At 47.6% G+C, this 16,207-nt stretch overlaps 1 protein-coding gene across 7 annotated transcripts in view; it reads right to left on the reverse strand.

Annotated features, from left to right (window-relative positions):
- LOC146658303 (regulator of G protein signaling 3-like) overlaps positions 1-16,207 on the reverse strand; it is a 31,505-nt gene that overhangs the window by 11,865 nt on the left and 3,433 nt on the right. For 3 of the 7 annotated variants that reach the window (XM_085426708.1, XM_085426709.1, XM_085426713.1), the window contains exons 2-17: positions 13,445-13,585; positions 13,163-13,370; positions 12,619-12,703; positions 12,497-12,547; positions 12,030-12,088; positions 11,853-11,947; positions 10,022-10,090; positions 9,092-9,170; positions 8,883-9,003; positions 6,905-7,164; positions 2,347-2,428; positions 2,157-2,262; positions 1,963-2,059; positions 1,092-1,349; positions 371-410; positions 30-280 (exon numbers count right to left, since the gene is read on the reverse strand). In XM_085426708.1, coding sequence (XP_085282834.1) covers positions 30-280; positions 371-410; positions 1,092-1,349; positions 1,963-2,059; positions 2,157-2,262; positions 2,347-2,428; positions 6,905-7,164; positions 8,883-9,003; positions 9,092-9,170; positions 10,022-10,090; positions 11,853-11,947; positions 12,030-12,088; positions 12,497-12,547; positions 12,619-12,703; positions 13,163-13,370; positions 13,445-13,585 — 2,002 coding nt within the window. Of the gene's footprint in view, positions 1-29; positions 281-370; positions 411-1,091; positions 1,350-1,962; positions 2,060-2,156; positions 2,263-2,346; positions 2,429-6,904; positions 7,165-8,882; positions 9,004-9,091; positions 9,171-10,021; positions 10,091-11,852; positions 11,948-12,029; positions 12,089-12,496; positions 12,548-12,618; positions 12,704-13,162; positions 13,371-13,444; positions 13,586-16,207 lie in introns of those variants that run through there. The other 4 variants (XM_085426711.1, XM_085426710.1, XM_085426712.1 and 1 more) reach the window with 3 other exon arrangements.

Below are 16,207 nucleotides of genomic sequence, written 5' to 3' on the forward strand. Positions count from 1 at the left end.
AAAGACTCCGGACCTGGATTGGTTCTGACCTGGACGAAAATAGGGAAGATGACGGTTTTGGGCGCCATGGTGACGTAGGTTCCATATCCTGAGCAGGGCACATGTGACTGAACGATGGTGCAATTCTGGTAGTTGCCATAGTTTCTGGGCGGGGCCGAAGATGTGGAGGAAAGAGGTGGAGGCAGGGTGGAGATTTGCCTGGTAAAAGGTCTCTGTAACGACCCCAAACACGAGTCGTGGAGGACGTTCGGACCTCTGGGGCGAGTCTGGTACAGATGTCCTGGATAACCACAAATGACACGATTAAATAATCATAATATTTACGAGCACTTTGCATATGGATGAATAATATTCAGAGTGGAAGTCGTACCGATCGACCCAGTCCTGTCGTGATAAACTGGTTGCAGCAGCTGGAGAGGAAGAGAACATTTATTTGGAAACTGTTGATTTCAGCATCGTTCTGATGGTGCACGAACATCAGCAAACCAAACTACAAAATGATGTGCAGGTAAATATATGAATGCAAACAAAGACATAAAGAGAGCTTTACAGAATAATGATGGTTTCGATGTGGCGTTTACTCAGTCCCAAAGGTCAAAGTGTTTCACCTGAAACTGTCAAACTGACTAAAATATTCTCTTTCAACACAAATATCTGAGTTTAGCGAGACTCTCTAACTGGAATGATGACTGTACAGCGTCAGGGTATTTCCCATAAAAACAGCAACTTACTGTATTTACAATGTTTTTCATGAAACGGCAGCTTTTCAGATTACGACTTGTTTTTTCTTCTTCTTTGGGGTTTTCCTTTCTTTGGTGAATCGATTAAACTCACTGCGTGTTCAAACCATCTGACATTTTTAGACATTGTCTTCTTCGTGCTTCACACTCAGACCGTTTTACGTTGGCCTGTCAGGTTGTCACGGGGCTGTCGGTCCCGGTCACAGATTCAACGGCTGCAGTAAGTCGATGTTCTAAACTTCAGTTCTGATTATTCTGACGTCTCTGCACAGGACCCTCAGTGCTGGAACCAAACACTGACAAACTGTGTTCTACTCCTTCTGAATACAGGCCCCGCCTCCTGACACTCACCTGCCCTTCTGTGCTGACAGGTGACAGGATGATGTAATTGTCTCCATTTGATGATGTCACACGTGTGCCCTTCAGGGTGGTGGTGTGAGGTGTGTACATCTCCTGGTCTTCCTCCTCTTCCTCTTCCTCCCTGTCCTCCTTTCTATCCCTCCATAGAGAACCTAGAGCTCCCAAACTGGCCCGGACCCCTGACCCCTGACCCCATTTGCGGTCTTGTTTGCTTTGGGTGGGGTTAGACAGCAACTTCCTGCCTGTCGTCTAGGAGACAGAGGAACATTAGCTTAGTGTAAGATCAGTTAATAAGCGCTCATTTGTCTGGCGAGCTGTTGTGAGGTCAATGATACAGAAAAGGAGAAGCACAGTGAAGTAAACATGAGAGCAGACATCAGAGACACAACCTGAAAACACAGAGTTTATATCAACCCATGTTCTTCTGATGTTCAGCTGTGAGCTTAACTAGCATGTAATGTTCAGCACTTGTTTTCTTGGATTGTCAGGTGATGTGTTGCTATGAATTATGGGATGGCATCATCTCCTCTTCTTTTACAAATGGTGCTACAGTGTCTCCTTGGCTAAAGGAAGGAATAAAGGAAGCACTGAAGCTCCCACACGGTGTCTTCCAGCCCTCACTGGTGGTTGTGCCAGAGGTTTCTTCCTGTCAGAAGGGAGTTTTTCCTTCCTGTTACCAAGTGCTAGCTTTAGCAGGTCTGACTGTCGGGGTATTATCGTAGGTCTTACGCTATAAACCTCGAGCTGATTTGGTGTTGTATAAGTAAAACTAAAATGAGCTGAATGAGAGCTCCTTTGATTATCTGCAGCTGTGATTATGACCACAGGTGCAGTTCAAATGGTCCTCACGCATGAAACTCACCGCGCTGTGTGTGTGTGGGCGGAGCATAGCGTCACATGCTGACCGGACCTCAGGTAAACTTCTCCACACCACCAACACAATCTGAGACTGACAGCTCCTGAGGAGACGCGCCACTGTTAGTATTCACAAAAGGCCAGATGTGCCCTGTGATTTACCTGAACAGGTGGGGTCACTCTGACAGGGGGCAGGGTTACCTGATGGCATGGGCAAGGTCGACGCACTTCCAGGTCTCTACAGGAAGCCCATTGAGCTGCAGGACCGAGTCTCCCTGACGGAGTCCAGATTGATGAGCCGGACCGCCTATGAGCAGTGAGGACAGCCAGGTGTTTATTACCTGTGAGTGAACGGGATGTCGTACAGCGGTCGTGGAATTGTCTTTCTCACCTGGATCTACCGCCTGCACTCTGACCGGGCAGTCAGAGCAGATGGTGAAACCGAATCCATCTTTTCCTCGAGCGATGCTCACCTGCAGGACAGTCAGAACACACCTGAAGTCAGTTTAAAACTCCACCTTCTCAGCGAGGCGTAGCAGGTCTGCTTTCCTGTCACAGAGCCCAGATTAAGTCTGGAGGAACTCCTTTTGTTCTCCACACATCTGAGCAAACTCTGACGATGTTTCACCTGAAGGTGAGACCCTACAGGTGACAACACTTTGGTGCACTGGTCAGTTTAGAGATTTGGGGTCATTTGGAAAAGCCAACCACCGAAGGATTTTTCTCTTTATGAGAGATCAGCAGGGAGCTTTGGTGATGATACGCAGGGTTAGGGTTACTCCTTTCCAGGAGATTTTATTTTCCAATAAAAGCAGAAATCTTACAGCCCGCCTCTTTGAAGGCTGATTTCTTAAAATGACACGTTTATTCTCAGAGAGCCGCTGAGGAGTCGATTATGGAGCCTTCTGTTGGTTTCAGTATTTTGGATCAAATTATCACCTTGCTGTTCTAAAACGTTTGTTCGGTCGTGTCATGTAAACATAAACTGTGAGGGTAAATGAGCCTGCAGTGAACCTGTTCGTTTGACTCATGTATGCTGTCCTGTGCTGAGTTACCGGCGTGGTCACTCTGTTATTGATGACTCATCACCTTAAAGTTTCTTCTCAGGATGACTGAGAAGCTGTCGTGTAGGACAGAAGGCTGCTGTCAGGTCAGGTTTGTTCCTGCTGTGATGCTCTCAGCCTGCAGGGCGCACCGTGTGTTACTCCACGGCCCTGTTGACCGAGGCCCATTGGGCCATGTTTGGTGGGGGTCTCCAAGTGGTTTCCATGGCTGTGTAAACAGAGACGGCGCAAGGAAAGGTCGCCTCGTCCTGAGAGTTTCCTCGCCACAATAGAAGTTTAATGTCCCCGACTTCAGACTGACAGGCTGATATTAAAACTGCTGCAGGGGAACCAAGAACAGCGTCGGGGTGAAGGTATGCAAACAGCATTTGTCTGCAGGTTCAGTCCTGCTCTCACGATCCCGCTCCTGCGCCATCTTCCTGCCTCTGCAGAGCTTTCAGGCCAAACAGGAAGTGGAATGACCAGGAATAGGAAGCTGAGCGTGCCTTTAACACAGCTTTGCATTTGTCTAAATCAACAATTTCCCCCGGCCTCCTCAGGCTGAGCCAAGTGGGAAAAGGAGATCAGAGGAGGTTAGAGAAGCTGTTTGAACATTTAAATACCAAATAATCATTTAGATTCATGCTCTGAGGCAGTGAAGCAGCCTTTTTAGACGTCCCACTGCTGTGGCGCTCTCGAATCAACAGAAGCGCACGTCAATCTGGTTTGAACTCGTGACAAAGAACCGAGAAACCTTCAAACTGTGAAAGGTGGACCTCAGGAGAGGGATTGTTTTCTGACTTCTAATTGGCTGAGGATGCAGGGCCGGTGCTCAGAGCTGTCCTGAGAAATCGTGGGACGGAGTTAAACCCCAACACGTTGGACCTCCCTTACCTGTCCACTGAAGGATTTGTAAACTGGAGCCAGTCAGACCATTTCTTTAATTACAACTCAGGACCAGGATGAGGATGGTGTCAAAGGTCAACTGTCTCACCTGATCTGTGCGGCTCTGGTTCTCAATGATATTTTCCATATGTGGGCCGAGGACAGGCAAACAGTAAAAGTGTCGGTCGGGGAATCGTCTCTTTGTCTGTTTGTTCACAGTCTTCACTTTTTAGGTGCACGGAAAGCCAGCATTCACAGACCCACCACGACTTTGCACACATCACACAGAACTCCTGTTCCACGTGCACCTGCTCCCAGTCATGGGGGAGCTGCCATGCACGCCCCTGAACCCTCTGCTCCACCCCTCCCCTGCAGCTGAGTCCCGAACCACACCATCACACTTTGTCTCCAACATTATAGTAACAGCTCTGCTCCGTATTAGCCGACTGACTTATTCTGCTCTCAACGAGCTGAAACTGAACCGAGATAAAACTCTGTTTTGTCTAAGTTATTCTCTGGGGTCAGAGGTCACAAAAATAAAGGAATTGCTAGTAAAGTTAGTAACTAGCACAAAGAATTTGAGTCTGGGCTCATCGTTTCAGTTTATACTTTAGTGGTTCTGCTCTGCTTGTTCTCTGATGTCATCTGATGCTTTTGGACCAAACCGTCTGAGGTCCAGCTCTCCATCACTGGTAGCTCCGCCCTCCGCCCTGCTCTAACAGAACGAACTTCCTGTTTCATTCAGTAAGACCCGAAACCAGCACGTGAGACGCTCCGGTTACACAGCACACACACAACACAGGACACTGTGGAGCTTTTCCCAGGAACATGACACACATCCAGGCGTGACATCAAACTGCACAGCCAATCAGGAAAGCAGTTTGCTTTCTGCCATTTTTGTGGCGAACTGAGCTTCCTGCGATTGGCGGTATTGAATACCGATTATCTGTCTTTTAAACAGACAGAAACAAAGAAAACTGTGCTGACCTGGATCCAAGAACCTGAAACAGCTTTTAGTCTCAGAGCTGCTGTGATGCATGAAACGTCCCAGTCAACATCATCAATAAGCACAGAGGTCAAGACTGATCGATGGAATCAATAATCATAGCTTTAGACCTGAGGCAGGTTCTGTCCGATGCAGACGCGACACAGACGGTGGATGGTGTGCATGGCAGCAGGTCAGAGTTCGAATCCTGTGGATCCACCAAGTGGTCCTCAGCAGAGCTGATCCAAACCAGGATGAAGATCCAGACCAGGTCCGAGTCCAGCGTGCCGATCGAGGTAAACCCGTGTGAGCGCGTAGCAGAGGCTCAGAGGTGAACTGGATGTATGTGTGTGGGAACCAGCACACAGAATAATAGCAGGAAACTCACACACTCAGGCACACAAAAACAGTGGATGTGTCCCTGTGATAACACGCACACACTTCCTGAGCACACACACTCGGGCTGACGTGTGTTTGTGAGGGCTTTGACTCATTAGCAATCTTCTTAAAACATAATCCACCTAATCCCACCCTCGTTATTTTCCTTCCCTCCCTCCTCCCCAAACCATAAAAATTAAAACATACCGGGGCGATCGTGGCTCAAGAGTTGGGAGTTCGTCTTGTAATCGGAAGGTTGCCGGTTCGAGCCCCGGCTCGGACAGTCTCGGTCGTTGTGTCCTTGGGCAAGACACTTCACCCGTTGCCTACTGGTGGTGGTCAGAGGGCCCGGTGGCGCCAGTGTCCGGCAGCCTCGCCTCTGTCAGTGCGCCCCAGGGTGGCTGTGGCTACAACGTAGCTGCCATCACCAGTGTGTGAATGTGTGTGTGGATGTGTGGATGACAGGTTGTGTAAAGCGCTTTGGGGTCCTTAGGGACTAGAAATGCGCTATATAAATACAGGCCATTTACCATTAATGTTTTCCCAAGCTCCTGAATCTGAATGCGAGTCCTCTGAAATCTGCCTGAAACACCCACAAACACCCACAAACACCTGAGAGCTGGAGCTCTGGTTGCTCTGCACAGGAACAGAGGACACACTGTGTTGGACCTCATGTTTCGGATGTTTCTGAGGCTGGGGTCAGAGAGCAGCTTGTGACGGTTACAGAAGCAGCTTCACTCCATAATTCATCACATGAATGTTTGATGAGCCTCTCAGAAAAACAGTAAAACACGAGGAGCCTGCGAGCAATCGGAGCAAACAGGACCACGATGCTCAGAATAACCTCCATCAGCATTATTCATCCTCTCTGAGCAGGACGCGCTCCATCAGCAGCTGGTTACACTGTAAGTAACGCTTCACCCACCGGTTAGTGAAGTCACATCTGAAGACCCAACAGAGACATGTCAGGTCTTCTTTCAGGAAGTGACCATATTTGGACAAGAGGGCAGAGTGCTTTGTTATCAGCTAATCCTAACTGTACTAGACTGTGGAGAGCATCTTACTGTTAATTAGTATCGAAATCCTTGAATTTCATTCACCAAAACTGAAGCTCCGCCTTCTTGGGGCGCTCAGTACAGTGACAGCAGCCATATTATCGGTCACATGATGTCATTAAAAAGCATGATGCATAAAGTTAAATGATTAAAACTAATAAAACTAATAAAAAGTTTTTCATTTGATTCAGATTTATATGATGATTATGGAGAAAAAGTAGAATTGGGCTGAAAGGTCTGTTGCTTTATTACGTATTCAGGTTGTGTATCATGTTTTTGAAAAGTAACTATGTAACTAAGTAACTAATTAGTTTTGAAAATAAGTAACTAATTAGTTACTAATTACTTTTCTCAAGTAACTTGACCAACACTGATTGGGACTAGTGCTGCTTCTGCTGGACGGTAGAGGAACTGCAACCTTCACACACTGTCGATCAGATAAACCAAACTAAAGTTACAGTTACTCTCTGGTGACCAACCAACTTCTTAGTTGTCTGTTGCGTTACGTTCAGGAACAGAAGGAGATATGGTCGCTGTGAACATCGCACCTCCACCTCCTCCTGGTGCATGTTTAACGGCGTGTGTGCGTGTACGCTGACTCACCTCCATTCGCTGCATAGCGCTGCCGTCTCGGCCAGCGTACTGCTGGCTGGTGTTGGTGTACAGTGTGGAGGCGTGGCTGCTGTAGCTGGTGACCTCAGAGTGGAGGCTGGAGATCAGGTCTTTTGGCCCGCTGGTGCTGGTGGCACTGGTGGAGGTGGACTTTGTCAGGCTGGCCGTGGACGCACCGGTGGAGGAAGCCGCATCAACGATGTGGTTCAGGTCAGAATCAGGGGTGGAGTCCGGAGTCCTCCGAAGGTCTGCTGCAAGCAGATAACCACCATCATCATCATCATCACCTGCTGCATCATCCCACGACCACGCCGCATTCTTCCAGAACATCTCGGCTGTCCTCGGAGCAGACTGAGCACACCCAGGACACCAGCAGAGACCCAGGTACGCTACAGGTAAAGGGGTATGCCCGGGCTCACAGAGCTGCTGCCACACTGTAGGATTTGACCTCGAGACCAACAAAACGTATCATGTGACACAGAACGGGGCTGAACAACAAACAGCTGCTGCAGGCAGACCGAAGCTGCTTCTTCTGTGGTCCCGCGCTCGCTCTGTGCAGCCCGGCGAACCACAGTCAGCCCTCAGTATGATGTCAGAGAGAGAGAGAGAGAGGGACATGAGCACAGAGGTATTGTGAGGGTCACATGGTTAGTGGGCTGCTTGTCATTACCATGGTAACCATGTGGACCCCTGGGGATGAGTGAGAGAGCAGGAGTCACTTTTAATCTATATCAGCCCCCCACCCCCCAGCCTCTATAAATAGACGAATATATGGATCCACACACGGGCAAGCAGCTGCTTACGGCGCCGTCACCACGAAGCCCGACTTTTAGGATTCAAGCGTTCCTTCTTGACAAAGCAGTTGGTGCTGGATCAGGTGGCCCTGCACCCTCCCTTAGCTACGCCTGGTGGAGCGTAGCTGACAGTCTTCACTGACTCTGTGTCATTGTTGGATCGACCTCACAGCAGAAAGCGCCCTGAGGCGATGGCTGCTGTGATTTGGCGCTGCATAAATAAAACTAAAGCATAACGGTAGATGAAGACTTCACGCTGCCACAATCGCCAAACATCAAACACGCAGATCAGACTTTAACAGCAGACCGGCCACAGTTGAGCTGACCTTTGACCTCTCCAATCAGGCAGGCCATCACACCTTTCCTGTTGGAGTATTATTTCCTCTCCAGGTGCTTCATGGATCACTCAGTCTCCAAATCTCGACTGAAACTAAGGCTACGTTGACACTGCAGGTGAAAGCACATCAAATCCGACTTTTCTGACCCTCTGCAACTCATATCCGATCATGGTGTGACGGTGTGAATGGCACAAATCCAATATTTACAAATCCGACCTGGGTCACTTCCATATGTGGTCCTGAATCCGATACATATCTGATGTTTTAGAAAGCGACTGCTGTTTGATGGTCATGTCGCATTAAATCCGTCTTTTACGTCCCTGACACAAGACAGACGCCGATTATCAGCGCCGGAGAAGACATCGCGAACGCTTCCTGTCCGTCCAGTACAACTGCTGGGAAGATAGCGTTGGAGAAACGTGAACATTTTATTTGTTCTGTATAATCTGCAGATTCTGACAGAAATCTGCAGCTAGAAGCTCCGCTCCTCTAAAACAGCAACAAGGATCATTATTAGGCCAAATGTAGATAACACAGTAACTTTATAACTTAAAGGAAAACTGGGAAACGTAAAGTCAGAAACAGTCAAACACTGTTTGCTCTGGGTCTAAACGTCGTGTGTGACGTCTTCTTTTGTGGCCGCTTTGAGCGTTCACACTAGATGTTGTTTTTTTAGTGCTATATAAATAAATTATGGGATTCACAACACCTGTCAGCTGACTCACCTGTAACAGAATGACATCATCAGACAGGTCACTGTGAAGCTCCTCCACTGACTTTCGGAAAGTTGCTTCACAATCACCGGGGTCACATGACCACGGAGGAGCCAATCCTTACCTCTGATGTCCACACACGCCTCTTCAGAGCTTCTTGTTGGTTTGCTTCTGTGTGATGTCACTCTCAGGTGCTTGCTCCACCCATACTCCTCCGCCAAGAGGTAGAACCAACCATTGAGGGGCTGTCATTCCAGAGGAGGCGGAGCCAGCAGGTTACAAAGTGTATAAACAGTCAGTGCGAGATTCTCTGCTGCGATTACTTTAACTCACCTCACAGGATGAGACGAGAGAGCCAATCCTGAAGCTCATACAGCCAATCAGCTGACTGCGCCTGAGGAGATGGACACACCTGATGAGTAAGACAAAGCACCGCCTTCAGGCCAGATAGTCTGCATAACCTTAGATAATTCAGGCCGTGAACTTTAATTGGAATGTTTAAAGTAAAACATTTGATTTCCTGTTTTCAAGAGCTCGGCGGCAGAAGAAGGTCACAGGGACGAGGATCCTTTGGCTGGTTTGTGTCCTCGCTGTCCAGGTTCAAGTGAAGCTTCTGGTTTGAAACCCTGTGACGCTGAATAACCGAGCTCAGGATGGTCGGCATGTTCTCGCCAAACACACTGAGCGTGCCCATCAGCGCTCTGTGTTTGCATGCTTCAGAGCCTCAGCTTTCTCAGTCAGTCATACAGATTTCATCTCTGTGGTGTTCTGCATGTACTAGAGCTGTTTCTTATATTTTGTATTATTTAAGTTCAGTCGGTTCTTGTTCTGATCGTCTTGGAGCGACCGCATCATTCTGGATCAGAGGACGGAGCAGCTCGGCCTGTTTCTGGAAGCTTTCTGAACCTCCTGCGTTTGTGGTTCTTCTCTTCATGCTCAGGTAATGAGGTGTCTTCCTCCTGGAGATTCTTCTTCTCTGGCTGGATGTTGTGACCATGGAAAGGAAAGACCCACACCTGTGCAGGTACCTGCAGCCTTGAAGCTGAACTCTTCCTCCAGTCTGGATGTTGAAACCTCAAATTCAAGCTGAGTCTGAACTTTTCATCATGTGACCTCAAAGTGTTTAAAAAAGTGTACCACGTGAGCCCCACTGCCACCATCAGGCCAGAGTGTGAACTGCAACATGTGTGGATGTCCAGCCTGAAGAGAACTGCAATCATCAGCAGCTCAACAGGTGAGAGTCAGAGTGATGTCATCACTCACCTGTTGTCAGCAGGTCGTCTGAACACTGAAACCAGCAACCTGCTCGGCATGAACTCTCCTCTGATCCACCTGAGACACACACACACACACACACACACACACACACTGTAAACACAATGGAAATGCAAACAGTGTAAACCACATGTGTCCAACCTGAGGCACGCGGCTTGAATCAGGTGCATCACTCATTTAAGCCGGCCCTCCACAGGAAGAAGAAACAGGGTGTGCAATTCTGATACACGCTACAGTGCCCATGCAGCTTGGGGTCAGAGGTCAGCGATGCACTTCAGTGTGAGTCCAGACTTCAGTCCGAAACGTTTGAATCGACTTTAAGCAACAAAGGAACAGGTAAGCGATGAAGAGCAGCCGGAGGACATGCTCTCTGTCTGCACTTTGAACTCTGCTCACTCACGGACGCAAACATCCAAACGCGAGGAGATGAAAGCACGTCTGACCGTCTCCTCATCTCCCTCAGAAAAACTAAGCTCGAGCCTGCAAAGCTGCCATGTACAGACCCTCGACTGCCACGGCTGTCCTCAGGAGCACAGCCACATTCTGCTGTCTCAATGGTGGTGCTGATGGAGGTGGGTGGAGGGTGTTTTAGAACTGGCTGCTTGGTTAGTAGTTATATTTTCCTTCATTCAGGAGTGCAGACAAGTGTTGATGCTGTATGTGATTCCACTTAATCCATGATAACCACAATGTAGTATCCATGCATGTGCAGACGATGCACATGTGCACCAGGCTCAATGTCGCCCCCTCTCAGACGCAACACGTAAATGCATCTGGCAGTGCTGACATGTTGGGAGCCTCAGGTGGGTGAGCACAGCGCTGTGCATGATTATTAGGTACTGACACCTGTGCGCCACCATGAGGAGTATATTGTGTAAACTAGGATCGGCAGTGTCACATGATCTGCACTGACGCTCAGCACCGGTGCCCCCCAGGGATGTGTGTGCAGGCCACGGCTGTGCAGCCCCACCCAGCTCCAACAGCATCATCATCAGTTGTCAGGACAAGAACCTGCTGCTCAACATCAGCAACACCAAGGAGCTCGTGGGGCGGAGGCATTTACATCGAGGGGAATACAAGTGGAGAGAGTCGGATGCTTCGGGCTCCTGGGCATCACATCAGTGAGGACCAGCAGCTATGACGCTCTGTGACCAGCACAGCGCATCAGCAGGTCTGAGCTGCCAGCCATCCAGGACATCTACAGGAGGACGGCCCAGAGGATCTTCTCTGGTCCCAGCCACCACAGCCTCACGCTCTTCATGAGGAGCGTCCACACCCACAGCAGCAGGGACAGTTTCTACCCACAAGCCATCAGGACATTGAGCTGCTGGAATATTGGACAGTTTATATTACACACTGTACATGTATGTGGCACTACCTCTGCACTACAGTTGCTACAGTATTTTTAATATCTGTATTCATTGATTTTACTCTTTTTTATTAAGAATTTCATTGGATGGTTGCAGCTGTGAAGAGCTAAAACTATTATATTGGAGCGCTGACTGTACGGGGGCGAGGCTCGCGAGCTGTGAGCCAGCCTGCCTGACAGCTCATGCTCTGGTGCAGGTAACGGTGATGTTTGTACAGCTGAAGCTGCTGGCTGCGGGAAGCCTTCTTTGAAACCTCCACACTGGATCAGACTGTAGGTAAGAACTCAGGACAGGAAATGGCGTGATCCAGGATCTTTCAGTGAAAGTTCATTTCCAGTCTGACCCCAGACTGGAACTCCTGCAGCAAACTCTCATAGCACAGTCGAAGGTGTCCTGAGTCCCAGCGCCGTCTCTATAAGTGTGCGATTAGAAACCTTTGTGTGACTCACAGCTTAAAGCGGCGCTCGTATTTTGGGTTCTTGTTGTTGTAGACCGTGTCAGTTTTAATCCTGATGCTGCGTTGCAGGTCATAGGTCAGGGCCAGCTGTGAACACATGCACAAACAGGTCTTTGATATTCGACTGTCGCAGTAGCAGCTGATCAACTTACTGACATCACATCCTCACCTTCACATAGGAGTCACATGATCTCTGGGATTGTCCCATCAGCCCTCTGGCCTCATGGACTGCAGACAGAAGAGAACAGGCTGACCAAACGAAGACGGATGAACGATTGATCACTGGAACACTGAGCTCCAGGACAGGAAGTCACTTCCACAATGTGCCGACAGCAGCGCAGTTACAGTTCAGCCCGACAGCAGAACGCCTGATTTATTACAGGATAATATTTATTTCCATAAACATAAACTCTGCATGTGAATCTGTCAGAGAACCTCAAAGAGTAGGAGAGGCAGCCATCTTTGTTTTTAGCTGATCAAACACTGTAAGTCTGAGTCTCTGCTTATCCACCCGTCGTCCACACTTAGTCTGACTTTTTACTGGGCTACTCTGAGGTTCTACCTGTGTTTTAATGATTATTCTATTCTATTCTAACTGTCAGAAGGTCTCCTCTGATTGGCTGCTACAGCACTTACTGTGAATGATCAGCTGTTGCAGCTCTCTGGTGACTGACAGTCGCAGCTGACCTACAGAGAAAGGAGACAGCCGGAGTCAGTTGCAGATTTAAATCGATCGATCATTGATCGATTGATCGCACCTCTGCCTCTGAACGCAGACGGCTGGACCTTCTTCCTCCTTCTGGTCCTGGTCTCAGGAATGCTCCCCATGGACCCGGGTCTAACCTGGGATCAGAACATGGATCATTCTGAGCTGGTCTCGCTTTATTCTTACTGATCCTTTGCAGCCAATCAGAACTCTACAAATTTCCCAGAAACCAACGAGGAAGCCCCGTGCTTCCTGACTGCCACCTTTAGCAGAGGAGACGCTGAACCGTGCAGCACAGTAAGAATAAAAACAAAGACACAAACTGTGATGACGCCGCCGCGAAGGACCAGGCAGATATATATCATCACTGCGTTGTCATGGCGAGTGCTTCCATTTACTTTTACTTACTTTCATTTTTAAGAAGTAATCAGAACAAACATGAACTCTGAAGTTTCATGTAAACCTTCATTTTGTTGTTTCTGCTAAGGTTGAGCTTACGTTTCCATGGTAACCTTGTGTTTATGTTGCGGTGCTATGAACTCTGGGTATCGTAGTAGAGGAAGTCCTGGACAGAGCCTGAACCCTCACAGACCCACCTCGGACAGGGTTCTGACCCATGTGCTCTGGGCTGGTTGCTGGTCCCGCTGTGGCTCAGTCAGACCCTGAACCGGGTCTAATCCGCTCGACCCAGTCTGAATCCGGGTCTTCCTGATTAGAGCCACTCGGATTTCAGCTCTGCGGATCTGGATCTCGCTGCCACACCGAAAAACAGAAGTAGGTGTGAACTGGTTTGTGGTCTGAGCCCTGTAACAGTCAGGCTGTTAGAGTCTGCAGTGATCGATCGATGACTGATCGGTGATTCTTTGTGACTTCCTCACCCTCTCCGGTCCCTTCTCTTCCTCTGCAGATTATCCCGAGGGTCTCTGTTCTCCTTACAGTCTCCTCTCCTTCCCTCCCCCCTCTTCCTGAATGGCTGCTGGGCCTCCTGGTGCAGGTGGAGGACAGCTCCATCACAGGGCCTACAGGAGACAGCAGAGACGATTCAAACCACTAGTCACCTGTTGGCCAATCACAATCATTCTCAAGGTCCAATTGCTCCGTATAAGGAAACGTGTTGACCGTAGCACGGAGGAAACGGTGAAGGAAGTGGAGCAAATGTGCTCGAGGACAGGGACGGCAAGAAAAGAAGATTTTACAAAGAGTCCAACAACAAAAATTGTTCAAAGAAAGAAAAGAAATAAGTGACGGTCGGCCTGAAGTAACGAGGTGAAGATCGTTTCCCTAGACACACTCGGCGCGGCTCGAGGGAAAACTACTAGTAGGTGTAAAAACTACTACTACACCCAGAGGATTTAAGAAACTCCACCCATCATTAAACTGAGCTCAAAGCAGAACATATGAGCTCAGTCTGACGTGACGCTGAGCACGCACACACGCACACACACGCACACACGCACACACACGCACACACGCACACACACGCACACACGCGCACACACACACGCACACACGCACACACACGCACACACGCACACACACGCACACACGCGCACACACGCGCACACACACGCACACACACGCACACACGCGCACACACGCGCACACACGCACACACGCGCACACACGCGCACACACGCACGCACACACGCACACACACGCACACACACGCACACACGCGCACACGCGCACACACACACACGCACACACGCGCACACACACGCACACGCACGCACACGCACACTCGCACTGGCTTTTCCTGTATTTGGGGTCTGACTTGTGCTTCCACCCTTTGACTATAGTCTACAGATATATAGACTATAGTCTACAGATATATTGACTATAGTCTACAGATATATAGACTATAGTCTACAGATATATAGACTATAGTCTACAGATATATAGACTATAGTCTACAGATATATAGACTATAGTCTACAGATATATGGACTATAGTCTACAGATATATTGACTATAGTCTACAGATATATAGACTATAGTCTACAGATATATTGACTATAGTCTACAGATATATAAACTATAGTCTACAGATATATAGACTATAGTCTACAGATATATTGACTATAGTCTACAGATATATTGACTATAGTCTACAGATATATGGACTATAGTCTACAGATATATAGACTATAGTCTACAGATATATTGACCAGAGGTGGGACCAAGTCATTGTTTTGCAAGTCTCAAGTAAGTCTCAAGTCTTTATCCTCAAGTCTCAAGTCAAGTCTCAAGTAATGTCAGGCAAGTCAGAGTCGAGTCTCAAGTCACTGGTGTAAAAGTCCGAGTCAAGTCACAAGTCTGAAACTTTGAATTTCAAGTCCTTTCGAGTCTTTAAAAAAAAAACAAACGAAAAAATAATGTTGCAGTTATATGCTAAATGTAAATATTAGACCATGTAATTTTAAAATCTGTGTTTTTCTCAACACATGACAAAATAGTGAACTTAGAAAATATACACAAATTTGAAATTGCACCTCTTTAAAATGCAGCTCAATTAAACCTAGCTCCAAGAATAATTTTCACCGACAGTTCTGAGATAAGCTGCATGTTATTCTTGGATGCGGTTGTAGGACCGGCTTTAAAATCGCATGACAAAAATATCATACACATTAAAAAAAAACTGTATCACCAACATAGCCTGGACAACATTTGCTAGTTAGATGAAGTCAGCTATCTCATCTTAGCATATTTATATGCATATTTATAATCATACAGTTCTTGGAGTGAGTGCATACACTCATGAAGTTTAGTAACTTCAGGTCACTGCAACAAGCCCAGGTACAGTTTACCGACAGATGGGTGCAGGACCTTGAAACGCACCGTGTCGAACGAAAGACCATCGTACGTATCATAAGTTTACCAGTCTCACAAATCGTCGTCATAAATATACATTCCTTAACCGTTTATTAATAGGACCTTTGAGCTCAACGGTAATTAATTAGTAGTGGAAATAATTTCTGGTAGCATCACAGAAATGTAGCAGTGACAACAATATTGTATGCTGTAATCGTACTGGGCAATTAGTGATACAAAAAACCTGTTTTATCCTGTGAATAAAAGCATATGTTTTTGTCAATGTACCATAATAACAGAAGCGAAACGCAATATTGTGTCAGGACAATTCACTATTTATGCACAATAAATAAAGGAGCATAGCGCGACAATTTCTGTTCAGCGCCAGACTTGCTTGTAACCTATATCACCAATTATGTTATGGAAATGACGTATTAACTACTAAAAAACACTGACCTTCGTGTAAATGCTTGGAGCAGACTAACCTGTGAGCTGGAGTGTTCTGGGACGTTATATTTGATCTTTGAATGGCTGCAATCCAGGCCATCCGTCGCATCTTTGTTACTTCGGAAACATGGCTTGAACAATTTCTCTTCAACGACGTAATCCGATAACAACCGATCTCTTTACCCGTCGGCTTCCCGTGGCTGTCATGCGACCGGCTATTGCAGTTAATAATACAACAGCTTCTTGACATTTTTGTGTTTCTTTTTATCGCTGTATAACTGATTTTAATTGAAAGCCTGCGTGCGCTAGTACCGCTTGCCACGAGTTCCCAGAATCCTTTGCGGTTCTACCCGTGAATGACGTCACATTTTCAATCTCTATAT

Source organism: Rhamphochromis longiceps, linkage group LG12 (assembly GCF_057381845.1).
Source record: "Rhamphochromis longiceps isolate RC_006_pf linkage group LG12, R_longiceps_female_GT1.1, whole genome shotgun sequence".
In the NCBI taxonomy this organism is placed as follows: Eukaryota; Metazoa; Chordata; class Actinopteri; order Cichliformes; family Cichlidae; genus Rhamphochromis; species Rhamphochromis longiceps.